The sequence below is a fragment of the Salvia hispanica genome, unplaced genomic scaffold (genome assembly GCF_023119035.1).
Source record: "Salvia hispanica cultivar TCC Black 2014 unplaced genomic scaffold, UniMelb_Shisp_WGS_1.0 HiC_scaffold_746, whole genome shotgun sequence".
Classification (NCBI taxonomy): domain Eukaryota; kingdom Viridiplantae; phylum Streptophyta; class Magnoliopsida; order Lamiales; family Lamiaceae; genus Salvia; species Salvia hispanica.
The window spans coordinates 34,445-62,311 of record NW_025952517.1 but is presented as its reverse complement, the minus strand read 5'-3'; the positions used below and the strand labels follow the sequence as shown (position 1 = coordinate 62,311).

Below are 27,867 nucleotides of genomic sequence, written 5' to 3'. Positions count from 1 at the left end.
GGATCTCGGTTTTTAAACGCGTGATATAAATGCTTTGTTTACATTTCTACCCTTATAATGTACAAATTCCATCTAATAGCATTAAACATGATCTCTCCTCAGCATCTAGTCCGTCCAAATCCTAATCTATTTTTAATTCTTTATTGTATTCGATGTCAAGAGTTTTATCCCCTCTTCTATCAACTATTTATTCCAGATCAACATTATGTTATAGTAGTATATTCTAATATCTGAAATATTATTGTTGATGTCAATAATTCTACAAATTATATAAAAACTAAAGGTCAATCAATTCCTTTTCTCTATAGCTATAAAGAAATAATTAAAAATAAATCAATATTTGATTTTAAAAATGAAATATTAACCACATTTGTTTTCTATATATTGGAAATATGAGATGGTGTACTTGGTGGGGCAGAGATATAAACTAGAGGCTGGGATTGTGTATTTGTGTATAGACAACACTAGCCTCAAAGATAACAACCCCATCCATCCCCCTATCAAACCAAACAAACACCACCTCTCATCCTCCCATGGCTGCCGCGCCTCCTCTCTTCTCCCTCCTCTCCATCTCCAGAATTTCACCCTACAGACCCGTGACATCCTTCCTCCACGCCCGCTCAACTCCGTTGAGGCTCCGAGCAGAGGGCCCCAAAAACATCGACATCCTCGGAGACTTCAGCACGGGGCCCTTTCCCCGCCGAGATCGAAAACAATTTCGCCGACAAAGTTCAGGGAAACGTCAGCACCGAGCACAAGATTTTGATACCCAATGCTTCCGCCTCTCCCTCGCGCAGATGCAGTGCGCTGCCATCGCCGACATCCACCACCCTTGTCCCTCGACGATGCCAAAAAACTGCTCTTCAAGGTCTCACCCCTCTCTTTCTTAACCTTATGAGGATTATATAAAAAATTACTCTTTTCTGAAATTAAGGTAGTTGGATGGAAACTGCTTGATGAGGAAGATGGTTTGAAGCTTGAAGGGGTGTGGAAAGTTAGAGATGAAAAGTGTGGGGAAGAACTCATCAATCGGATCAATAGCAAAGTCGAATCCACAGGGCATCTACCTCAACTTCATTTGAGGCGCTAAATCTAGTTAGAGCTCGCCTTTGGACTCCCTCACTTGGTATCATCTTATTCTTATTTTATCTTTCTTTACTTTACATTATTTACTAAATCTTGTGAACTAAAAGAAATGACTCTACTGTTAAAAAATGATTGTGTGGTCACACTATTAAAAATGAGAAAAGTGAAAGTAGCAAATTTTTAGAGACAAATGAAAATATAAATATGGACAACTTTGATATATTGATTTTATAATAGAATCTGCGAGTATAATGGGTTAATTGAGGTCTATTTACTTAGAATGAAAAAAATGTAAATTGAATCAGAACATCAGAAGTAGCGAAATGAGACGTTACTTAACAGACGGAATATGGCAAGTGGAGTATCTAACTATTGTTTGTCTGGTTTATGCAGGTGGGCTCAGTTTTAATGACTTCATCGTTGCTGCTAAAATAGACGAGATTAAGGTATCAGATCTTCAGCCGAGGCTCAGAGTGTGGGCTTAAAAGTTCTCAAATGCTAAATTTTCATAGATTTGTATTGTTTCTTACCTTTTATAATTATTACATACTAAAATCTTGACAATTATAGTACTACTATAGTAAACAGTAACAATACATGCCAAAATACAAAGCAATATCCAATCGTTACAATTTTCAAAACTGCAAACAATTTAAATAAAGTCAATCAAGAGGGAGACAGACTTCGACGCTGGTGGTCTTCACCATACCGCAAACAGGGCAGCACTTGGCGGCAGCATCACAGCGTTTGCAGACGCAGACGTGGCGGCACGGCCACACCATCATGTTCGCCAGCTCCCTCTCGCACACCTTGCAGTCGAGCCTGACAGGCCCCACGCGGTCAGGGTCCTCGAGCGCGACTCCCCTCCTCCTCCACCGCCTCAGCATAGTGGCCCGCCGCGTTGGCCTCCTGCAGGCCCTCGCTGAGCGACATCACCGCGTGCTCCAAGTACCTCACCCTCGCCAGCAGCCGCTCGCCTCCCCCTTGTACATCGCTGCCAGCCTCTCTAACTCCTCGTTGCGCTCCGCCTGCGCCTTCACCCGCTTTGCCACTGTCTCCTCCACCATCCCCACCACTGACTGCCGCAGTTTCTCATTCTGTCAGAAACAAAATTCATTAATTAGTTACACTAACTGAACTAATAGTAACATGTTTGGTAGCGAGATAATTCATATCTGTTCTACCAAACATGCGTTTAGTGCTTAAAAAGTTCGTCATGTGATTACATGGTAAGTTATAATTTGATTTATTTGGTCGCTCTGGTCCATAATGTTGTCGTTGTCGTCAACATCGTCGTTGGCAGTCAACAGGGCCATGTACGACAATGGCGCGGCGGCAGCGTTGTTGAGTAATTTGTGAACATGAGAGCGGCGGCGATCGACGGGAGTACTGGTGGAAGCGAAGTGAGGATTGAAGGTCTCAACTTCTCTCACCTTCCTTTTCCTAGCCTCTTCGCGGCTGCAGCGTTGCTGGGAAACATCGTGTATTGAACGATGTTTGAAGCCGGGAAGAAAAAGTGAAAATGGGAAGAAGAGAAACCAACCTGTGGAAGGGAGGGAGAGTGGTGGAGGGGATCAACGAAGGAGGATTATTATAAAAGAGGGAAACGGTGGAGGCGATCCATCCCAACTATTCATTACCAACAGACGCCTACTTCCATGAAATATGCTTCCATCAAAAACAACAATTTAACGGACTTGAAAAATAACTGACCAATTTGGTTTTAGTTTCTTTACAATAATCTTTTTTAAATATTTAAAAAGTAATTAATTCACTTCTAATTATGTTTAGAGAAAAAATAAATGTACATAAATTGTATATGATATCCTTAAAATTTACAAATTTAATTAAACTTATTTAAAAGTTAGTTTTGTTATTTATTGTATTTATTGGTTTTAGTTTCTTTATCATAATATTTTTTAAATATTTTAAAAGTAACTAATTCACTTCTAATTATGTTTACAGAAAAAATAAACGTATATAAATTATACACGTACATGATATTCTTAAAATTTTTAAATTTAATTGAATTTAATCAAAAGTTAGTTTTGTTATTTATTGTATTATATGTAGCAATTAGAAAGAAGCGATATTAGAAATTTATGTGAAATCGTAACATGATTTGAGCTTGATTCGAATTAGGTATACAATATTTAGTGAAAAAATATTTTTTTCTTAAATTTACAAATATTTAAGTTAAAATTTCAATTATTTTTGAAGTGTTGCAAAGCTGATTAGTAGTATGGAATTTATTTTAAATCAATTCTTGTTTATAAATCGATTTTCAATGTAAAATTTTAAAAAAAATTTGATTATGCACGTTTATCACTACCCGTATGTTTAATACTCCTTTTGTCCTATTAAAAATGAAATGTTTTCCTTTTTTGGATTGTCCTATTAAAATGAAACATTTCCTAAAATAAAAATAACACTACTACTTTTTCATCTCTCTTACATTATTATCTCCTCATCAACTCACAAAACAACACCACATAAAATTTCATGCCAAAAAGCAAATGTTTCATTTCTAATAGGATGGAGGGATAAGTGTTGATTAAAAATATCCTCTAATTTTGATGCATAACGCTTGCGTACTACAAACCAATGGAATAATTTTCCCGCCCTCAACTAAAATCAATATTTTCACTCTTGTAGTTAAGTCATTTGTAAAACAATTCAATTTGTGATTGGAGGTTAATTTTCTATTTCGGTCCGTTCGTGTCGTCCATAACTTGAAATTTCAATTCATTTTACTACTCTCTCGTTCCACTTTTAGGTGAATCATTTATTTTGGGATATCCCACTCTAAATGATACATTTTTAAAATAGAAATATCTCTCTCTATTTTTTTCCTCCTCTCTTCTTCTTTTCCGATTAGAGGTCACGTTCTTGAATGACAGGATTTAAGATGAAATAGTTGAGTGTGATAAAGTAGAGTAGAAAATGTGATTGAATATTTTAGTGAGGAGAGAGAAAGAAGAGAGAAGAATATCTTGAGTGAGAACTCAAAAGAAAAGATGGACATCTTAAATGATATAGAAGAATATTTTATTTCTCTACTTAACATAAAATATACTACATAAAATCTCATATTAAAATAAAAATGTTATACTTAGAATGGGACGGAGTGAGTATAAATAGTAAACAGACTTCGTATGGTATTAGTAATTCATTTTCTCAAATTTTATGATATATAAAAATAAAACTCACTTAATCTAATAGTAGTATTCTATAAAGATTACCCCACTTTTGGAGGAAATAAAGTAAGATAAATATGTTTATAAATGTGTTGAGTATACCAAAAAGAAATATCTCAGCGAACTGAAATGTTCCATATGATGCTAAGAGGATAATCTTTTGACATAACCTAAGACTGAAGTCCTTCCAGAACCTCGTAGCTCGACACTACTGTATGATTTTGTGCACCACAACTTTACAAAAACTAATTCTGTACTGCGTTGTAGTACATCATTGTACTACAAAACTCATATTCATACACTCAACTACGTTTATCTCGTGTCACACACACGCATTGCATCGTAGCTCTCCTTTTCTCTAACATTTTTATCTCAAGTTATGGCAGCGGCTGTTGCCACTCCTTTAAAATTCACCTTTTCCAGTTCCCACGGCTCCACGCGCCACCTTCAATGGCGGAACAATCAGGTTGGTGCTCGCTTCTTTACTTCCATTGAATTTCTGATTCCTATTGTTAGTGCGGATTAGGTGTTTGAGTAAATGATGCATCAACTTTTTGAAAAACTAGCTTCTCTGTTGATTGCTGAATTGATTTCCTCATTGCAGCGAAGCATCAAGAGGCCTTATCGCGGTGTGATAACAGCGAAGGTCGAGCATAAGCCCCCGCCTTACTCACTTGTAAGATAATTGAACATTGCTATCGCATTTCTCAATTGGTTGTATGTATATCTGCTCAGGCTTGGTGTGTGTTAACTATAATACTATCTCTGATAATTTCAATGATGGGGCTTTGTTGAATTGAATGTGTAGGAAGCTCTAGAACCTCATATGAGCCGTGAAACATTTGAATATCATTGGGGGAAGCATCACAGGGCATATGTTGACAACCTTAACAAGCAAATTGTTGGGACTGAACTAGATACATTGCCCTTGGAGGAAATCATACTTGCCACTTATAACAAGGGTGATCTCCTTCCTCCCTTCAACAATGCTGCTCAGGTATATCGTATTCATCTTCAGTCAGCAATTGGAGTTGTCAAATGTCATCATCTTGTTCATTATTGCTAGGTGTGGAATCATGAGTTCTTCTGGGAGTCAATGAAACCCGGTGGTGGAGGTCAGCCATCTCAACAAGTTTTAGATTTGATAAAGAGAGATTTTGGCTCTTTTGAAGCTTTTGTCACTGAATTCAAGGCGGCTGCAGCAACGCAGTTCGGTTCTGGTTGGGCTTGGCTCGTGTGTAAGCATTTCTCCTCTTACATTGTCTTCAAACTGATAACGAGAGTTGATGGTTCTGGTTTCTACACGTCGCAGATAAAGCAAATAAACTCGACGTTGGAAATGCAGTGAATCCTGTTCCATCGGAGGAAGACAAGAAGCTAGTGGTGGTGAAGAGTCCAAATGCTATCAATCCTCTTGTCTATGATTACTCTGTTAGTAAACTTTATTCTCCAACTCGTCTCATCGCAGTCTTTCAATTGGTATATGTTTATTACAGCTGTGCTTATTTTTATACATATATGTTGTTTTCTTTTTCGTTTTGGCTATGGTGTTGCAGCCGCTGCTGACGATTGATGTTTGGGAGGTAAGCAAAATTGATAGCTAAGTAAACACTTCAAAATTATAAATGGAAGGCCCCAACTAATTTGCTTTCTTGTTGATTTTTCAATTGTCTCTGTTCAGCATGCCTACTACCTTGATTTCCAGGTAAATCTTCCATCTGTTTAACCATGATACTCGTGTTTATGTGCTTTGTCTGTAGTGATAAAAAAGTGAATTTGTTACAGAACCGGCGGCCTGATTATATATCGACCTTCATGGAGAAACTGGTTTCTTGGGATGCCGTGAGTTTGAGGCTTGAAGCTGCTAAAGCTAGAGCTGCTGAGAGAGAAAGAGAGGAAGAGAGAGCGAGAAATGAATATGAAGGGGATGACAGCCAATCTGATCCGCAACCGGTAGAAATGTATGTGACTGATTCGGATGATTCTGAGGCTGATTGAGTTCAATCCCTATTTCCCACATGCTGTTATCAAAGTTTTGATATAATGGCGGAATCTTAGAAATAGCCAGAATGCGTAGAGCTGTCTGTCCAACAAAACTATAATTTGTTAAATATAAATTTCTGGCATCACTATCTTTATGGATTTTCTCAGTGATCCCAAATAAAATAAAAAACTGAGATGAACGACAATCACAACAAAATAAGGATTGTTGCAATAATACTGTTTGCAACAAATTCAGCTTCCTTGAGTTTCCCTTGAACTTCAAACTCATTTCTCAACTCTTCAAGGCAGCTGAATCCCTTTCTCAAGCAATTCATAGTATAGGCTAAATAAATGCCTCCGTTACACAATGATGATTGAATCTGTAAACGTGATGGTTTGGGCTCATCTTGCATGCGTTCCACAAGTAGACTCGAGTATCATTTGCACCACTGGCTAGCATGCTCCCTGCGGCCGACCATTTCAAACCAGAGACTTCACCCTTGTGCACTTTCACATGGCACACTTGACTGTTCCTCACTCTCACTGTCACAACAATTTTTAAGGATAACTGAGTCTTGAGACTATATTAAGGATGAATAAAGAAGCAACCTCATTTACCATCATGGTTGATGATAGCTCCACTAGAGCTTCCACAAGTTAGTGTGTGACCATTCCACGCTATCCCACACGTCCACGCTGCCCCTCTAACAACCTCACCTACGTAAAAAGACATAACAAGAACTGAAAACCAACGTCGTTAACAGATAAATAGTGCGCAATCAGCTTGTTCATCGGGCCACTTACTAGATGGAGCGACTCAGCATCATAGAGATGAATTTTAGAGCAACTATACCCCGCTGCTACAACTTCTCCATTTTCAGACCAGTTTACACTACCAAGATAGTCGGCTCGCTCGCTTCTGATACTAATTCAACTTTATAAGTATTTGCATTCCACAAGTATAATTTTCTGTCAAGAGAGCAGCAGCTAGCAGGTTTGTCTTCCCCAATCAATAACATTGAGATAATAGTCGTGACTGATTCTTGGCTTAGCGCATCCAAGATACGAGCTTCCCCTGGCACGACAAGCTAGTTATCATCAAAGGAAGACTGAGCAAGATCTTGGAAACACAACTATTTCAGTGAGTCTGAAGAAGCAAACGTAAGGTAGTTAAAGGAAAAACTCTTCACTAATAAGGGTATGTTTGAAAAATTCAGAAATATTAATAAATGATTATGAGCTATTAGAATCAACAATTCAATACTCCCTCCGTTTTTAAAAATAGCAACTCTTTTCATTTTAGTCCGTTCTTTAAAAATAGCAACTTTCAAACTTTCTATTTTAGAAATCTTTACACTCCTATACATCAATTTATTTACCATTTATACCACTATAATTAACAACTTAAAGTGGATCCCATGATCCACTAACATTAATTCCATTACTTTTTTCTCTCCCTCTCTCTTACTTTACCAATTTTTCTACACCCTCTCTTACTTTACCAAATTGTGCATTAAAACCCGTGTCGTTTCAAACCTTCCACTGGAATGTTGGCATCTTTCACTGCTTCCATCTTCACCTATACTTTGCTGAAGGCACAATACATACAGTAGAAAGCTGCAAGTAGTGCAACAGCCACATTTTGCAGATGTAAACACTTTAAACTCTGTGCCTAATGTTACAAACACTAAAAATGGAACAAAGAAAGGAAAGTTACCAGAATTTGTTTTTTTAAGTTTTGATCACCACAAACCCAATTTCATCATTGAGCTAAAAAAACCGTTACGAAATAAGTGCTCACAATAATCCATCTATTATACCACCATTGCAAGGTCAGGAATTGCACGATTGTGATTGCGTAAACCCAAAGGGAGCGCTATAATCAGAAGCCATGCATCTGTAAAACATAAATTCAAATAAGAATTGAATGGTTGAAAAAGCATGACCGAATGACAATTGACAGAACCACATTATTTATAAGATAATCAGAAGTAACAAAATTAATGTTTATTCAATCCAAGTCAGGCAGAATTTCTTCTCTGTGAATAAATTAAGATGCAAATTTGAAGAAACTACAAAAGCATCACACCTTCCTTCAAGATCAGATCTAGCTTCCGAAACAGAGCAAAATGCTGAAAAAGCTACCAAAAAATCAACAAAAAACAGAAATAAAGGAATACATATAAATAGTAAAGAGCAGCAGCATCTTAAGCCAGCAATGAAGTTTTAAATCCTGACATTAATCAGAACAGTAAAGAGCATCGCGTTGCAAGCTTGAAACCTTTAATGCAAAAATGGAAACCATGAGGGGGTAAGAGAGTAGTTACTACTGTAAGTGATGCAAGAGCTTAAGCTAGGAGAGAGAGAGAGAGAGAGAGATTTGTGTTCGTCCCTTTCTGTTGATCCCAAATAAAAAACTGAGATGAACGACAATCACATACAAAATAAAGATTGTTGTTTCGATTCAGAGTGTTGCTAGCATGCAATAATTCTCTTTGAACAAATTCAGCTTCCTTCAGCTTCCCTTGAGCTTCAAACTCATTTCTCAACTCTTCAAGGCAGCTCACAGGTAGCTGAAACCCTTTCTCAAGCAATTCATAGTAAAGGCTAAATGCCTCCGTTAGCTGTCCAGCTTCACAAACTCCAGTCACCACTGCAGCGCTACCTCCACGTCTACATTCTGGTCATTTTTCAGGCTAAACCCCAGCAGCTTCGATGCCTCCAAAAACTGATTATCCTTGCAGAGGAAGGATATCACATGTCCTATGTTCACAACAAACCCCTTTTCATACACACTCTTCACAAGCTCAAATGCCCGCTCCTTCCTCCTAGTCTTGAACAGCAAATATAATGCATCGGTCGATAGATTGATATTCGGTCTAATCTCATTGTTCAACATCAGCATCAACAAGTCTGCAGATTCACTAGCACGTCCCTTTTCATTGAGCTCCATAAGAATACGATGGACGCAGACGTCCTTGGGAGATGAGAGCTTCTCACCATCCTCTCCAAAGTGTCTAGTGCAGCGTTACCTCACCTTCTCTCAACAAACCATCAATCAGTGACTCGTAAATCTTCATACTAGGCACCAAGTCTCTTCTAAGCATCAAGATTAGGAGCTTGTGCCCATCCTCAAATGCCCCTCTCGACACTGACCCAAGATTAAGGTTTCAAAAGCAAGAGGATCAGCTTCCCTCGTCTCATGAGCTGCCTAAACACTCTCTCAGCTTTTTAGTCTTTCCATTTGCACACAAATGCTTAAACACCGGATTGTATGACGCAGTAAGAGGTGTGCTGCTCTTATCACGCAACAAAATCTCCTGCTCGTATACCTCATCAAGTAACTCCTCCGCCTTGTCAAAACTCCTCTTGTTGCACAAGGCGCGAATGAGATGCTATAGGTAGCTGAATCCTGCTCGACCTTCATCTCCTTCATCTTCTCAAAAACATTGAATGCCTCGTCCAAACTCCCCCTATCACAATGTGCACTCAAAATCGTGTTAAAAGTACACGAATCTGGAACAAATCTTACACCATCCTCATCCCTAAAACCTCTTTCACCATATCCAACCTCTGAGCCTCACAAAGCCCTTTAATGATAGTGTTGTAAGTGATGTGGTTAGGCTTAATTCCTTTACCAACCATCTCCTTCAACACATCCAATGCCTCCTCAATCTCTCCCTTCCCACAATATCCTCTTATCAAAGTTGTGTAACTAACCACATTTGGCCTCAAATTCTCACATTTTTTATGCATACCATTCATCACATTACGCGCAATATCAACCTTCCCAGCCCTACACAATCCATCAACTATCGTGTTGTACGTCACCAAATCCGCTCACCCAAATGTATCCATTTCCCTGAAAAATCTAAACGCTTCATCAACCATAGAGTTCTTGCAAAAGCCCGAATCAAGGACGTTAAAGGTGTAGATCGGCTTCACCCGAACGTCTTAAGCATTTCATGATACAGTTGGAAGACCTTCCCAACCCGCCCCTTTTCAGCAGGATCAAGAACAAGCTATTGAATGTGACAATCGAGGGCGAAATGGCCATTGACTTCATGGCCTCAAATACTTGACGGATTCCTGAAGAAGGCCAGCATCGGCGTAGCTCCGAATCAAGCTGTTGAAGAACTTGTCGGTGAGAGGGACGGAGTTGCCGGACTTTTTGGGTATGGATAGGAGGAAGTTTCGGGCCGGTTGAGGTGGCGCGCCCGGCCGAGGATTTCGAGCATCATGAAGTAGGAATGTGAGTTGTGAGTGAAGCCCGAGTGGTGGGCCCAATTGAAGAAACGGAGGGCTTTGGATGGGGTTTTGATGCGGCGGAGGGTTTGGAAGAAGGTGGTCTGAGAGAGAGGGGTGAGGAGCGAGAGACAGGCTTGGAGCTGGGCGGACCAGGGGCTGGTGTTGATGAGGGCGGAAATGGTTCGGGCTTTGTTGCTTTTGAGGGGATTTGCATTGTGAGTGGATGTGAGTGGCGGGTTTTGAAAAAGATGTTTGAGAGTGGGAGGGAAGACTGAGGTGGAAAAGGAACGAATTGTCGAAATTGAGTTGTTGGGTATGCTTTTAGTTTCGTGCGGTTGAGAGCAATGACGGATCCACCCAGAATCGTCCGTCGACCCATGCTGCTCCAGCTCCGACGCCGCGCTATGGCTGAAGATGACAAGGAGAAGAGAGCGCAGCGCTCTTCTGTTAAACCTATGCTTCTTTTTTAATTTTTTTTCTCAAATTTTTAACTTAATGAAAAAGTATACTTTAATACAGTCTAAGTTAATTGAAAATTATACAGAATATTATTAAGAAATTGGTAATAAATACGACCCATTAATTTAAATTTTATTTTGTTTTAATTTTGGGTTTTAGGGATTTTTTTTTGATATTTTAAAATTTAAAAATTTAAAAAAAATTACTTTTTAAAAGGGCTTTTTCTTTTTTTTTCGATAAAATTTAAAACCCCACAGCTACAAAAAAGGGGTCTTTGAAAGGGGTCGGTTGGGGCTGGCGCTTTGGGAGGTATTTTGGGGCCCCAAATGGATCCTCGGAGACAATGGGAAATTTGGGGCTTTTTTTTCCCCCCGTTTTTGGTGTTAAATCTGAAAACTCCCTTTTTTTTTTTTTTATAAAAAATGTTTTTTTGCCTATTTGAATTCAAACATTTTCACTCCTCACATTATTTTCTATAAATTTTTTTTAAGTAGGTTGTTCCGTTTTAAATTTTTTTAGAAGTTGAAATTTTTTGAATTTTGGGACAAATTTTTTTAATTTCTAGGGTTTGTAATTTTTTTAAAATTTCTATGGTTTGTAATTTATAATTTCCCAATGAAAAATGAATTTTTTTTAAAAAATAATTTTCAAAGTTTTTTTAATTTTAAAAATAAAATAGTTTGTTTTAAATATTCAAATTTTAAATTTGTTCGAATAAGGCGGGTTGTGGGAGTTGTGTCTTCAAAAATGGTTAATGATGACGTGGCGGGGGCGAGGCGGTCAAAAATGGGGTTGTGGGCAGGAAAACTCGCTTTTGCAATGTTCACAAAATTCTCAAAATATGAAAATAGGGGAAAAATTTTCAAATCCATGTCAATGGATTTAGCTTTTATTTTTTTGGGGCTTGGGAGAATAACAATGTCAATGCCCTAAAAAAATTTGCCATAGCTATGATTTTAGATGGTAGAGCATCGACAATACTTTCCCCCGGGCCGTGACAATCCCAAATGAGATACTATCTCGGGGTTATCTACCCAAAAGGGGACGACCTTTTGAACGCAAAAAGGCCTCAAAAATTGTAAAATGTTGAGGTTTTAAACACTATTGGTTATAAAAACCCCGTGTGTTTAAAAACTTTCTACATTTTTTGTGTATTACCCTAAAAAACAAGATAATTGAAACCCGGGGGGAAAGAAAATTTGTTATGAAAACCCCCCGTCTCCCCCAAAAGAACTCTCCCTAGGATGCACCAACACTATTTTGTGACCCCTGATTGGGGGGCTGTCCGTTCCCCCATGCTAACCCCCGGGATAATCTAATGAACATATTTGTGGGTTTGACAAAAGTAAGAGTTTCGGTCAAGTGGGGCCATAAATAGTAAAAGGGAATGGATTTTTATGGATGTATAATTGCGGTGTATCTTTTAAATAAGGAATGTATAAAAAATTTTGAAAGGAAGAATAGGAGGGGTTAATTGTTATGAAAACTCTTCTCTTCCAAACCATTTCGACAAAAATTCTTAGTCCTTAAAAAAAAAAAAGCGGAAAATAATTCGGTGGTACTTGAAAAAATCTTTTTTTCTTTTTGATAAAATATACTATCTTTATTAACTTTTTTTGAGTAAAAAATCTTTCTTCATTTTTTAAAAATGGCTTTTTTTAAAAAAATAAATTTTTCTCTTTTCTTTTTTTTATTTTCTTTTCCTTAACTTCAACAAATTGTAAAATCTACGGAAAAAAAATGTTTTATTATTAAAAAAGGAGTATAATATAGAAATATTCTTTTAAATTTAAATATAATATAAATAATTAATAAAATTACTTTTAATAGTACGTATTTACACTAAAATGTTTTAAATATTTTTTTCTTTGGAGATTTCGATGGGTAAAAATGATTTTGAAAATGACGTAGTCAATTTTTGACGATCGTGTTTATGGGCCTTCTTCGTATTAAAGCCCCAAATATCGTAAAATTTCTCAAACCCAAATCAATTTTTCTCCCCTCTCTCTCTCTCCCAAAAAAATCGACAACTGCGCCCCTCCCCCAAAAATCCGACATGGTTCACGATCCCTCTTCAACAGAGCCTCCGCCACATCCAGAGGTGGCGCCCCCAAAACCACGGATCCCCCTGCGGAGACGGGAAGACCCCAAATTTTGTGGAGCCCTGGAAAAAAAATGAACCCAATATGGACCCCCCTAAGACCCCGTCGGCTCATAAACCTCGGCCCCCCCCCTCCCAAACATTCCCTCCAAGCTCACTGTCAATTTGGTGTTTCCCCTTATGATTCTTTTATCCTCAAAAGAGTAATTTCATTATAATCATATCGTTGATGTCAATTGTCCCGGTATTTTAAATTGGAATTGTCTTTTAATTTTGGCTATTGATTGAGGTTATTTTTTTTCCCCTTTTTATTTTTGGCTATGGTTGTATGCTTGTTGGCCCCTATAGGTGGATTTGCAAATCTGAATTTTGCTTTCCAGTTTATCTAAATTCGGTTTCGAGTTGAAATGAAAATGTTTTATCGCTTTGTAAGATGGGTTGTCCATACGCATTGATCTTATTGTAGAAGACCGAGACTTTCAGTTAAAAAAGCTTGGCTAGGTGAATTTGCATCTTTTTTATAACTTGTTTTGTACTTGTAGACAGTAACTGTAGTTAGGGCCTTAATATTTTTTACATGGCTGCACGTTATGGAGCAAATTATAGATTTGTTCCTTATTTATTTAGTCCCATGGATTACTTGTGTTCGTGTTGTCTTATGGTTTGTTCTCTTTTAGGTCTTGGGAAGGACCTGTAAATATTTCTCCTTATCAGTTTCTTGATAAGTTAATTGTATTTTTATGTTCAAATCCAACCACTCTTAAAAATATTACTCTTTCGGGGGTTTGGACTAAACTCTTTTAAAAGTCTTGGGTTTGGTGTAAACATCAGGTGCTCTCGAAACATTTACAAGTTGGGTTATCTTTTATCTTCTTTTTAGATCCGAGTATCACTGAGAATAGTATGCTCATACTATTCAATTCCACATCTTTTTTCCCCTGTCTATTTGACGTTACTGTAGTCTCCTGTCAAGTTAATGCAGCTAACAGTATATCCATGTTTTGAATTTGGGAAAAGCAGTAGGACAGTTCATGGTTAATTTTTTTTCCCCAGTTGGAAATTTTCCCCATTTTAATAGTACTCCCAGCAATTGCCACTATTTCCCCTATTTGGACTTAAACCAAAGATCCATATAAAAACAAGTCAGTCATTTAATTTAATTTATTGGAATCAAATAATCAATGTATCATAGGTACTTCATTTGTTTCACTTCTTGCTCTGATCTGTTCAAGGGGGTTGATGTTGTAGTCAAAACTTGTAGAGAATATGTATATTGATGACTGTCGCCTGTTGTGTCTAAGGTTGATATGGTCATAGCCCCGGGCAACTACGGGAAAAATGGGTGTTTTACCTGGTCATGTAGCTACAATTGCTGGCAAACCTGGGGTTTTATCTGTTCTGAAGACATGTGCTAAGTATTTCCTGAGCAGTGGTTTTGCTTTTTTCCATCAAACTCTGTTGCAGATATAATTGCTATTGAGGCCCACCTGATCCCTGGACCCAAATTTAGTTCAGAAAGGCCTTGCAGACTTTCAACAAAAAAAACACTGCATCAACAGGCGGGGAAGCTGAAGCACAAATTGGCATAGCTACACAGTGCTCTCAATGCTGCTCTTACAGGGTTTAACGTCTGTGGGGTCGATTATTTATTTCTGCTAAGGAATTCTTTTTTGTACCCTTTTTTAAGGCTTTATGCTTGTTGATCAAACTTCGATCTCAGAATTTGTTGTGAAAGGATTTCTCAAATGAATAATCTCCCATCTGGGTCTGATGCTTTTCCCTTTCTTGTGATCTGGTGGTGGTAGCCAGAAAAAAAATTTACAATTGGATGATTTCATCTTTACAAGGTCATAATCCTGTATTCTTAACTCAGTTGCCATAAAACTTGTGTATTGTAGTCGATAAATACAATGGTATGTTGATAAAAACTGTTGTTGTGTAAACTATTGCATTCTAGATTCATATAACAGCCCACTTCTTAAGCTACATTAGTTGGAGAGTTGAAAATCTCATCACCTTATGGCTGATGTCTTGAAGAGAAAGGCCCCCAAATAGGACATCCTTGAATTCCGGGGCTGCTGGCCCAAATACATTCCAGAATCGAAGGGCCTCGTCTTCTCCGGCTGAGCGACAGTCAGACCATCAGGGCTCTGTCGGACTAATAATAAGTATACACACACATTGGTAACACTACAGTTCTTATTGCATCAGGTTATAAATCAGACCTGAGTTAGATGAAAAACCCAACGTCGCGTTGGCAGACTCTCCTATTCGGGACAGGGAAAGGGGGTACTTCCACAAGCATAACTGGTTTTGGCATTCGTAGCCGTAGCCATCCCCGCAATAACTCTTTGTGATGCCTGTTCCCTTTTAGCCCCCATATCTGTCAACAAAATCATCCCCTAATCAATAAATCTTCTGATCCAAAAAAGGGAAAACAAACAATCAAACTCGCCTTGACTTAGTTTCTGTGCTAGAGGTGCAGGTCCCTTTTTGAGTGTTCCATACTTTTTATTGCCATCGTCCAAGCCACCCCGGATGCCCGCACGTTATATCTGAGGGGACCAGAAACTTTCCCCCAATGATGATGAATCTGTAAACGTGATGGTTTGGGTCATCTTGCATCGTCCCACAAAATAGACTCTAGTATCATTTGCACCACTGGCTACATGCTCCCTGCAGCCCCACCCCTTCCCCGAGACTTAATTTTGCACTTTCCAGGGCCCTTGACTGTTCCTCACTCTCACTGTCTAAAACTCTGTCATTTCAACAGCCGGGTATATTAAGGATGAATAAAGCAACCTCTTTACCATCATGGTTGATGATGCTCCACTAGAGCTTCCACAAGTTAGTGTGTGACCATTCCACGCTATAGATCCCACACGCCCACGCTGACCCTCTAACAACCTCACCTACGAAAAACACATGACAAGAACTAAAAACCAACGTCGTTAAGAGACAAGGAGCAATCAGCTTGTTCATCTGGCCACTTACTAGATGGACGACTAAACATCTTAGAGATGAATTTTAGAGCAACTATACCCCGCTGCTACAACTTCTCCATTTTCAGACCAGTTTACGCTAGCAAGATAGTCGCCTTCGTACTTCTGACACTAGTTCAACTTTACAAGTGTTTGCATTCCACAAGTATAATTTTCTGTCAAGAGCAGCTGCTAGCAGGTTCGTCTTCCCCCAATCAATAACGTTGAGAAATAGTCGTGGCTGATTTTTGGGCGCATCCGGGATACGAGCTTCACCCTGGCCGGCAAGCTAGTTATCATCAAAGGAAAAAACGAGAAAGAGCTTGTGAACACGTTTACCTTGGGAATCTTGCAAGCGGTCTACAAGTAAGGTCTCGTTGTTACAACATCGCGTCTCATCAATCATAGGGCTCAGTTTTCTACTTGATTTGGGACTGCCCCTGAAAACAAGCATTTGAAATGGCCTACCTTCAGCATTCAAGGTCAGATTGCTCAAAGATTTCCTATATTCAATCTGTGATGAAAGAAAACATCAGTGGAACAGCTCATAAACTCAATTGCCACAAAGTAGAATCGAACAAAGCATCATAACTTTTGAATTTTGAGGCCATTGAACCCAAATTTAATCCCAATCCCAAAAAATACTGAATTGAATTTGAAATTCAAAAATAATTCGAAAATTGAAGAACTGACACTAGATTTGGTATGTGTGGGTCGTGCCAGTGGTGTTGGTCAATGTACCGTGGGCTTGATCGAGATCCATAAGACTCCGATTTGGGATAAACCTATCGCCCTTGTCAAACAAAACAACAAATTGACAGAAATATAAAGTAATTATCGAAGAAATTGCGAGAAATCATTCAAAAGAATAGGTACCGGAAAATCATATTTGACGGGGCTGTCGTGGAGGCGAGTTGGAGAGTACCAATCGGAGGCCAGTCTCCAATCAGTCTCATTATCCATTGTTACTGCTTCAAAAATTTTGCGGAATAGTGAAAATTATGGTTGAGAGGAATTCATTTTCCAGATGAAGACTGATGCTATTTGGCGCCAAAGGCGTTGCGTTTTGTTGCCGTTGGATCTTGTCAAAACCGTTAATTTTTTAACCCTTCCTCTTCTTAATTTCATTTTCTTTTCGATTTTTTTTTAAATTTTCTTCGAGTCAAAATGAAATATGTCTATATATAAAAGAAGTTGTTGAGATAATTACCGCCTCCAACCATACACCAAATTCCATTTTTGGTGTAAAAATGTTCTCTAACCATACTCCATATCCAAATCCATTTTGATTTTTTTTTTCTAATGAAACAACACCAAATTTAAAGTAAACACCAAATTGAATATCTACTGCAAAAAAAATTTATATATTGCATAATAGTTCTTATAATTAAATAATTATACTGCCATAATTTATGTACTGCTTAGATAGTTGAATCAGCCACATTATTTGCACATATTGAGTAGAGATATGTAAGCTTGTTGTACTAGGGTCTAGGAAATCTTTTACACACATTTTTTTTATGGAATTTGCAAATAATTTTCCGAATAATTAAATCGGAATTAGCAAGCTCACCATATCTTATGTTTTTTTCTTTGCAAATAATAACTAATAAATTTACTAATATAGGAATGAATATTTCCAAAAAAATCTTGTTATTGTTGCTTACCGTTATAATTATGTATCAATAGATTAAAGTTGTTCACTCGAGATTCATTCATTACTAAAGAGCTATGGATAGATGTCGCAAAACAAAAGCAAGTCTTTATTAAGAAAGCAAGTTAAACCTCAATGCATTAAAATAAAATTAAACACGAACAACAAATGATTGTAATAAAATGAAAACGTAATAACAATCTAGTAAATCGAATCGGATCCTCCAATATTGTCAAAGTACAAAGAATATGCTCTAATTGCACTATCCGTTGGTCTTGTTGCGAGCTCTTTTCTATAAAATGTGTTTCCGTTCAACTTAAAATAAGCACGACTTTGAGGATCGTCTATGAGCTCAAGTTCATAGCCATTATTTTATTTTCTTCTCTCATTGTTTTGAGTTCTTGAGCCCCCTTTTTGATTTTCCCAAACTTAGCCATGTGATCATTTGCTTTTTAATACCTTCGTTTAGTTCCTCATTTTGTTTTTAAAGAGTAGCAATAAGAGATGTTGTATTCTCGGATTGCTTTTTCTTTCGTTTAGCCTTCTTTATTCCGATTGGTCTTGATGAAAAGGAACCCCCCTTTCCTCCTCATCATCACAACTCATAGGAAATGAAGACAAAGTTTGAAGCAAGGGCAAAATATGAGTCTGGCCTTCTGAATTAGAAGACTGAATTCCACGTGATGCTTGTTGTCTAGAGGTCCCTACATAATCTTGAAATTTTCAAAATTCAATCATTTCCCAAACATGAGAAAATTTCCAACCTAATTTGTAGTTTGCATCTTTCTTGAGCAATTGTATAGCTTCATTCATCTACAAATGGTTATAATCAATTAATCACAGGTACATTTAAAAGGAAATTTAACATTAAAAAATATGATTAAATACTCACTATGTCGCATTTGAAGAACCGCTAGATTTCTTGCTTTAGTTTCTCGGATACATCCATGAAATTTCTTTGCAGCTTTTTCAATCGTTGAATCGAGCTTGCATAGATCTTTCGTATGCTCCGAAAGTTACATCTCTAGCTTCATTGAATCCATCTTTGATACGAGTATATCTATAAAAATCCCCATATCTATATTATTTCATATATTATTGATTTCCATATCTTTCCTACTTTTTGATCACTAGTTAGGTTATTAGGGAGTATTATAAATAGGAGTCGTTGTTATCTTTTGAAGGAATCATGGAAGAAATATAATTATCTTTTATCATTCCCGTCTTTTATTTTTCTGCAATTTACTTTTTCCCCGCCCTTTTATCTTGCTCGACGGGAAATTCCCTTCATGAACAAACCTCTTTTATCCGGGGATTTATCACCATTATTCTCCGATACGAAACTTATTTCGATATTTGGTGCTTTCATTCGGTTCTCATCCTCCGAATTTCTGCCATCATGTCATACACCTACACCGCCTACCACCATCACCAATCCCACAGACAGTCCCCTTTTCCACTGCCCATGCCGAGCCCCACATCGTGTTGGTACTCCCGGAGACTAGACGTGCAATTTGGGTACCCCAATCCAGATCTGGCGTGCCCGATTCCCGCTACCCTTTAGCTGCCAAGGCCCTCTTCGGTGTTCTATCCGTGCCCGAACCTGGCCCTCCCGATGGGCACCCACTGTACCCCCCTGCACAACCGCCTTACCAGCCCTTCCAGCCGCCATCGCCTCCATATCAGCCGCCTTACGACGGTGTTGGCCATACAGAGCCTCTGGCATGGCATGTGATCCAGTGATGCCGAATTTGGAACCGAACCTACAGTTGGCTGCCTTGGTTTCACAGCTTGGGGCACTTGGCCGCAACTGTCCCAGCAATTTGGGGCTCGGGTGGATGCAAACAAACGCTGCCTGGGCGATCCACACGCCGCATGGAGGTCGGCGAGCCATCTCCGACAGCCGCCCCACTGGCCGCTACAACTGCTGTCTCGCCCACGAATCTGCCCCAGCTAGCTCCTCCGTGCAGCCCTGATATCAGTGGAGATGAGGGGAAGTGAAAAATGACCCACTTCCACTAGCCGTGATCTCTCAGTCGGGCGACCCCAATCCATTCTGACATCAGTCCCTCATTCTGTACTTGTTTTCCCCGGTTCTATAAAATTGGGGATTTCAGGGGGTGTGAAACAGGCCCGGTTGTAGTTCTTCCCCGGCAAGAAAAGAGTTACAGAGAAATTTCACAATTTTGATTTTATGGGTTTTTTAATGATAGAACCCAATTGATGGTGATTTGAAAGAATGAATCATCAAAACCCAACATCATGACGGTGATCCCGGTGAAACCCTTAACGATAAATTTTTGGGAACCCCAAATTGGTCATCCTTTGATGTTTTTTGATGGAGGTGATGAAGGGAGATACTCTATTGTTCGGTGTGCGTTTGATCCGGGGGGAATCCCTCCCCCGAGCTTGTCTTTAATTCTCGTCGTGGCTTCATGGTTTCCACCTTGAGGAAAAGGGTTTAAATTTTTAAACCCGTGGAGGAGTTGATACAGTATATCTATAGAATATCCCCATATATCTTTTTTCCTATATTATTGATTTCTGTAACACCCGCATTTTTTGAACCATAGCCGAACAAATATCACCTTGCATTAGTTGTTATTTCTTGTTTGTTGGGGTTTTTTAAAATGTTTTCCGTCTGGGTAATCAAAAAAAAAAAGGGCGTTTAATAGTTTTAGTAAATGCGGTGAAAAAAATCTATGAGTTCGTTTAAAAACAAAGTTCAAATAGAATTTGTAAAGCCCTCCCTTTTATTACAATTTAAATTTTCGAGGATAAAGCAAAACAAGGGGGCGTCCCCCGAATCTCGGCGGTTGTCCCGTTGGGACCTCCAACTTCTTTTCGTTCCTATCATTTCTACATCGCACATTCGGAACCTACAAAAGATAGACAAATATTAGTAAATCCCCACATCTTTCAAATCAAGACAAGACTTTTGGAAATCACATCACATCAAAGCACGAGCCCCCAAAGGGGACCGATTCCCAAACGACGGTCGTACTTGCAAACCGTCATTTTGAGTGACGGATGTAATATTCTTGCCATTTTGGATATTGAATGATTGATTTGCCAACTTGCTCCTTTTAGAAAAAAAGTCTCTAACTCTTGTGTAATAGTTTGCTCCCTTTGAAACATAGAATTCCCATGTAGAACCATACATCCTTTTTTACCTATAAATATTTCCCCAACCTTTTTAAAAATCTTCCTTTTGTTTCTCAAAATAAAATCTCCAACATCATTAAAAAAGAGAAAGTGAGATCCCATAGTGAGTTCAAGGAACAAGGGGATCAAGCTCTTTTAAAATCCCCCTTTACTCCCTCTTCATGGAAGGTAAATGCTTTTAAAAACCCAAAGTTTTAATTTAGTTCTTTCTTTTTATTCTTTTTGCCAAGCATGACAGAAGAGATAGCAGCTTCCAAGTACCACGAATTTAGGTATTTTACCAAATTCTCAATATCAACAAGTTCATATTCTAGTGAAATAACCAAGCACCCGAAAATTTTAAAAAACCAAGCCCAAGTTCATATATATCCTCATAACTAAAATTTAAAAGTAGGGGCAGGGCCTTTTGGTAACCAAAAAAACAATAATAATAATCGGGCATGAAGCATGATTGGGAACCAGCTTGCGAGTGCATCTTTGAGCACCTCCCAAAGGGGCGCCAGCCCGCCGCTGCCACCTCGCCGGAGCAGTCCGGCTGTTGCTGCGTTCAGCAGCATCTGCCCTCCCGCTGCTGCCCACGCGGCCCACCCCTAAGGGAGCCCCCCTGCCCCCCTCTCCCAAGTCGCCGCTGCTGTCACACCCCGCAGCTGCTGCCACGGCCACAGATGCTCGGCAGCCCCCCTGCCGCTGCTGTCCCCGGTGGCAGCCCCCCCTGCCCCGGCCCGGGAGCAAACAACGTTGCCCTCTTCTCCACTCGCTCGCGGCTCGGTGACTGAAATTTAACCTTAGAAAGAAATGAGGGGTGTGTAAACATATACATGTGTTATGCGTGGCAAAAAAAAAAGGAGGGGAAAGGAGAGGGAGAAGAAGATGTACATGGAATAGTAACCCGGCGACGGCATTTGGAGGTGGGAAAGCCGCCCAGCCCTTCCGGCCGGGGGCAAAGAGAGGGAGAAGGTGCGGCCCCGGGGGGAGTATAAATGTGAGATGGGGTTTTCTCTTGTTGGATCCAATTAAATTTATTGGACATTCTTTTAGTTAGGCCAATTCGAGAATGAAAAAAAGAGAAGTTAAGAGTTTCTTTTAAGTCTTGAGGTCCCTTTTTAAAATTTAAAAAGCTTTCAATTACTCAAAGTATAGACTAAATTTTTAAAAATTTGGGGTTGGGTTAATTGCATAAGTAACTGAACCTTCAATTCTCACTAAAGTACTTGATCGGGAAAATTTTAAAAACTCCGATGTAATTATCTAAAAATTCGTTTGAACAAGATAAAACTAGGATGCACACTCCCCCTTGGATCTTTCATATCATTCTTTATGAATGTTCTTTAACTAATTGGGTCGTAATAATCTTTCAAAAAGGATTTTTGGGGGAGTTTAATTTTTTAAAAGGATCTTTGCTTGGAAACTATGTATTTTGGAAGCATCGAGGTTTGGGGTTTCTAACCTATGTATTAATGTGGCTTTGTGAATAATATTTCAAGCCTATTTTAAAAATGATAATGATTTTATGTTTGAGCTTTGCTATCATCTTTTTTTTTGTGGATGAACTTTCGAAAAGTTACGAATGATTTATGAAGTGATTGTTTATTTAAAAAGCTAAATTTTTTTTCCACAAAAGATTGTCAATGCCATAAATGTTTTTGTTTTTTGAGATGCCTATTTTTTTTTGGGTATGCCAAAATGAATGAATGAATGAACGGAATGATTCGAACTTAATAAAGGGTTGAAATTCCTATTCGAGTAGTGTGCACAAAAAAAAATGGGCCGTGAGTCATCGAGAGGGGTTGGCTGGTCAATGTGCGTGGGGGGAAAACCCTTCCCCTCCCCCTTAAAGGGAAAGCGAATATGGCGAGATTGATGGAAAGAACTTAGGCTGGGTCGGGAAATTTAAGCTCACAAATAACTTAGTAAGGGTCGGGCCTTTTAAAATAAAACCCGGGATTTTTTTGTGATCATGGGAACAAAACTTTTATTTTTTATGTATCTTTTGGCAAAGTGTTCAAGGAATTTCTCTCGTACTCAGCCACCAAAATTTCTAAATGTGCAGGTTGGCCGTGGATGAAGGGTCTTTTTTGGAGATTGGCTTTTTTATCTTGGGACCCCGAAACATATGTCTCCATACTATTTCCCTTCAAACCTTTCTTCCGCTTGCATTTTATCATTGTCTTGTTTATAACTTATTGATGAGAACTATGATAGGAATGTGAAGTACAAATTGGGGAACTCTTTTTTTTTTTTTTTTTTTTGAGCCCATGACCATGTAAATCCCTTGTGAAATCTAATTTTCTCTCCGTAATAAAATGGACGTTTGGTTCACGATTGGTTTCCTTTTTTTTTCCTTCTTTTTTTCCCCTTTTTTGTCATGTTTTCCCTTTTCTTTCTTTAGCAAAGTGCGGTCTACTTTTCCATATTTTTCCTATTTCTTGATCACTAAGTTGGTTATTAGGGAGTATTATAAATATGAGTCTTTTTATCTTTTGAAGGAATCATGGAAGAAATATAATTATCTTTTTTGTTCTGTCTTTTATTTTTCTGCAATTTATTTTTCCGGTCTTTTGGTTTCAAAATTTCTTCCCCAAACAACCTTTTTTATCCTTGGTTTCTAGCCATTATTCTCCGATCGAGTTTACCGTACAATCTTTCACCCTTCCAAAATCGTTGTGCAATTGAGATATTCCATTGTTTGGGATTTTGTGAAATTTGCATATAAATTTGACATAAAAGAATGTCTTCATTCTCTAAATAACTTTCTTTACGAATCGACATTTTGTGAGGAAAATAGCAAAAGTAGTTTTTTTCTAATTGATGAGATTCTGCATTTTTAGGGGGGGGAAAAAAAGAGCTATACTCTATAGTATCCCGACTATATTCCATCCCAAATTTGAATTATTATGTTTGGATGTTTGAATTAGTATGTTTACAACTGATTTAGAGAAACTTAGGGTGTTTTAATAATATGTTTAAAAAAATTTAGAAATTTAGGGGTGTTTGCAACTGGGCCGAGTCAGTATTTTTTACCTTTTCTGTAGGAGAAAAATTTTTGTGTTTGCAACTAATTAAATTTGACTTGAATTTAGTATTCAAAAATTATTTTTTGGAATCTAAAAACAAAAAAATTTCCCCAATCGCCCCGTAAGTATAAAAACATAATCGATATTAACCAAGGGTGACCATAAAATTACCTTAGATTGCATAATAACGTTTTTGTTGCATAGTACAATTTATTTTTATTTTAGACTAAAATCAAAATAAATTGCATTTTAAACAAAATAAAAATCTTTTTTGCAATGCCATCTAAGTCATCCATAAGTTTTTTTTTAATAACGTTTTTTTGTTCTTTTAACCCGTGACGGATATAATTGGGGGTTTTTTATTCTAATTTGAGTTATTTTTGAAGCCCCCTCTTTTTACATATTTTTGCTATACTTATTTTATTTTTTAAATGATGTGAACCCCAATTTATTTTGATATTCTTCATCTTCATCAAGATGAAGATGATGAAAATTCTAATATGATAAACACTTACCAATATATGCAAAGTATGCAATGAAGAATCAACAATAACAACCTATTGATTCAACACCTTGCGACCATCAAAGTCTACAAATACATCGTGGATCAATTCTGGGGCATATTGTCATCAATCGTGATTGAGAGGGTGCCCACACTAGATTGTACAATGATTATTTGCAGATAACTCATTATATAATGAAACCATGTTTCGTAGGAGATTCCAGGTGGCTCGTCCATTGTTCGTTCATTGTGGATGCAGTTAAGGAACACGGTGACTACTTCATAAACGACTAGATGCAACCGGAAGGCTTGGACTATCATCTCTTCAAAAGGTAACACGCTATTCATATATTGGCGTATGGTTCTGATGAGTAACCATATTGGCATATGGTTATTAATGAGTATGTGAAAATAAGTGAGAGTAGTACCATCAAAAGCCTAAAATGTTTTTGTCGTGCAATAATAGAGATCTTTTCAACTCAATATTTAGAACTCCAACGGCTAATGATATTGCTAGACTTTATATATTGGCGAGCAACGTGGATTTCCTGGATGTTAGGCGCTTTAGATTGTATGCATTGGAAATGAAAAAAATGTCATATAGGATGGAGTGGTTCATATCCAGGTTGCAGTGGAAGTCCTACAATTATTCTTGAAGTTGTAGCCGATTATGATCTTTGGATATGACATGCTTATTTTGGATTGCCTCGCGTGAATAACGACATCAATGTGTTTGAATCATCTCATCTTTTTTATAATCTCACTTAAGATATCACTCCTCCAGCTAATTAATGTTATTCAAGGAAAAGAATACAATATGGTTATTACTTAGCTGACGGTATTATACCCAAATGGTCTACTGGTGCAAACAATTCAAGAGTCGCGACATCAAAGACAAAATATTTTGTAATGAAACAAGAGGCATGTGAAAAGATGTGGAGCGTGCATTTGGCGTTCTCCAATTACGTTTTGCAATTGTGCAGACCAGGTGTTACTACTCGGATAAAGAAGTATTGTGTGACATCATGATTACATGTATAATATTCACAATATGATAGTTGAAGATGAGCGTGACCTTAGTTCTCCAATTGAAGTTGCTAGACAAACGCCACAACCCGAAGTTGATATGATGACAAATGAAGATGTTCGATTTCAAGAGAGATGGCCCGATATGACGCAATAAGTAATAAAAGTACTCATCCGGAACTTCGAAATGCACTAGTTGATCATTTGTGGGAACAATACACAAATTTTGAGTCTTGAATTTTAGCTATTTTTTATGTTTATCGTGATATGTTTTATTTAATTGAGATATATTTAAATGTGTTTCAATTTATATTTGAATTTTATTATAGTAGTTTAGTGTTTTTTAATTTTAAAAGTAGTGTAATTTTTTTGAATATAAAGTTTATTTAATACATAAATATATTAATAAGTAATTTTGTATACTTATTTAATTTACATAAATATAACATTATCTTTATTTTTCCTCTCTCTTATTTTACTATCTCATCTTTAACTCACAAAACAACTCTACATAAAATAACGTGCAAAAACAAACGTTTCATATTTATTGGGATGAAAGACTATAAAATAGTTAAAGTGGAGATAATGTAAAATAAGAGAGAATATTATAAAGAAGAGTCTTATCTATATTATGATATCTCTTACTTTACATTTTATCCACTTTAACTATTTTATACTACTCCCGTCCCAACTAATTTGAGTTGTATTCCTTTTGGATGTCCAACTAAGTTTAGTCATTTCCGTTTTTAACAAAAAATAAAACATCCAATCACCTCTTACTTTATTCCGAGAAAAATTTATGGACTCACACACCACGTGACATGATGATGTGGTGTGTTCCACTAATTAAAAATTGACAAATGGAAATATTAAGAATATATAGATTAAATTATATAAGGTATTTAGTTCTCGTTTTAGAGAAAAATTAAGGGACCTCACACACCACGAGACATGATGATGTGGTGTGTCCCACTAATTAAAAATGGACAAATGGAAATATTAAGAATATATAGATTAAACTATATAAGGTATTTAGTTCTTGTATATGGAATATAATTTTTAAATTAAAAAACTTTCCATATTACAATATAATACTCGCATATACTACATAATAATATATTTAATTTTTTTTCTATCATATATTCACATCATTTTAAGACTAATTTATATTAAGTGATTTTTTTATTTTGTGTAATAATAAAATAAAATTATATAAATACTTTTAATTTCATGCCTATAGGACTAATATGATTAATTATGATTTAGTATATTAACAAATGGAGTATTATATTTTTATTTGTAATTTTTTCATATATAAATTCAAAATGAAAAAAATAGTAAACTTAAAGTTAATGTATTGTGATTATTTGAAAAACACACAATACTAAGTAATTAATTAATTTTGTCTAATGGTAAAATAATACTATAAATATTTTTATTTTCGTGCATAGTACTAACACGATTTATTATGATTTAGTTTATCATTATGTTTTTGTATTTTCTATTTTTTTTCATGTAAATACAATTAGTTGTACTAATATTTTTCATATAAATACAAAATGAAAAAAAGGTAAACTTAAGTTAATGTATTGTGATTATTTGAGATGCATACAATACTAAAGTACAGAATAAGTGTTGGATTGATCGAATGTGATCATTGATTTCGGATTGAAATTCCAATTTTTAGTTTCAAACAATTTCCACAATCGACAAGCAAGACGACGACGCCACACACACGCAGATCTCAAAATAACGACTCGAAATATGAAAACTAGGTTAGGTGATTTCAGCCTCGCCTTAAGGTGCATCGACATTACAAGTTGCGATCAACGCCGCTAGTTGGGCAGTAATATTATTTGGAAGCCTACTACGTCACGCCAGAGATGAAGACGGCAGGATGAGGTTGAAGGGGAGCATGAAGTGACGAGGGCGCAGCCGGTGGGCTACGAGAGGAGATGACAGGGGAGGCAGCTGCAAGAGGAAGCCGGTGGAGGAGGGCGCGCCGGAGAGGAGGTTGATTCGTGTTCCTCCACCTCCTTCGTGAGAGAGAGAGAGAGTATGCATGAATGTGATGTTTATGTCAAAATATGGAACAAAGTTAATTTCCCAAATTATCCCATGCAATTTTTATTAATAGAAAATGAATACTTAATTTAGTCATTAGATTAAAATAATGAGTAACGAGATTTATTCTCTAGTTATACACTTAAAATTAGTTAGACCTGGATCACTCTCATCTATTAGTAGAAATAGACAAATGAAGTAGAATGTTTATTACATTAATGAGGATAATTATGACATTGATTGTGTCGATCGACTATTAATTACATGAGTGATTTTTTGTGGTGTGGATCATGCGATGCCATGGACAAAAGACAAGCCCATTTAGAAAAAAGGTTAAATTACTAAATCTTCTATTAAAATAATTTTGCATCTTTTGAATTTATGATA

General features: G+C 37.3%; 1 protein-coding gene, 1 long non-coding RNA gene and 4 pseudogenes across 2 annotated transcripts; 3 read left to right on the top strand and 3 right to left on the bottom strand.

Moving 5' to 3' along the window:
* The first annotated feature begins 533 nt into the window (after positions 1-533).
* On the top strand, positions 534-1,600 carry LOC125199939 (annotated as a pseudogene).
* A 2,990-nt stretch (positions 1,601-4,590) lies between these two features.
* LOC125199941 (superoxide dismutase [Fe], chloroplastic-like) lies at positions 4,591-6,425 on the top strand. Its single transcript, XM_048097782.1, has 8 exons — positions 4,591-4,749; positions 4,888-4,959; positions 5,092-5,280; positions 5,350-5,521; positions 5,596-5,714; positions 5,840-5,866; positions 5,965-5,988; positions 6,069-6,425. Exons 1-8 carry the CDS (start codon positions 4,663-4,665, stop codon positions 6,279-6,281), a joined length of 903 nt encoding a protein of 300 aa, XP_047953739.1. The 5' UTR covers positions 4,591-4,662; the 3' UTR covers positions 6,282-6,425.
* Positions 6,426-6,633: 208 nt separating this feature from the next.
* LOC125199942 lies at positions 6,634-7,267 on the bottom strand. The gene is made up of 3 exons (XR_007172645.1): positions 7,071-7,267; positions 6,885-6,983; positions 6,634-6,809 (listed from the first exon to the last, which is right to left on the bottom strand). It is a non-coding gene; the product is annotated as an uncharacterized LOC125199942 (long non-coding RNA).
* Positions 7,268-8,250: 983 nt separating this feature from the next.
* Positions 8,251-10,961, bottom strand: LOC125199940 (annotated as a pseudogene).
* Positions 10,962-12,875: 1,914 nt separating this feature from the next.
* LOC125199938 lies at positions 12,876-14,806 on the top strand (annotated as a pseudogene).
* A 280-nt stretch (positions 14,807-15,086) lies between these two features.
* LOC125199937 lies at positions 15,087-17,047 on the bottom strand (annotated as a pseudogene).
* Between the last annotated feature and the right edge of the window lie 10,820 nt (positions 17,048-27,867).

Bases quoted from the DNA above. Each gene is read 5' to 3' on its own strand.
- LOC125199941 (XM_048097782.1), top strand. From the start codon at position 4,663: ATGGCAGCGGCTGTTGCCACTCCTTTAAAATTCACCTTTTCCAGTTCC. The intron at 4,750-4,887 runs GTTGGTGCTCGC...TCCTCATTGCAG, and splicing joins TTCAATGGCGGAACAATCAG to CGAAGCATCAAGAGGCCTTA. The intron at 4,960-5,091 runs GTAAGATAATTG...TTGAATGTGTAG, and splicing joins AGCCCCCGCCTTACTCACTT to GAAGCTCTAGAACCTCATAT.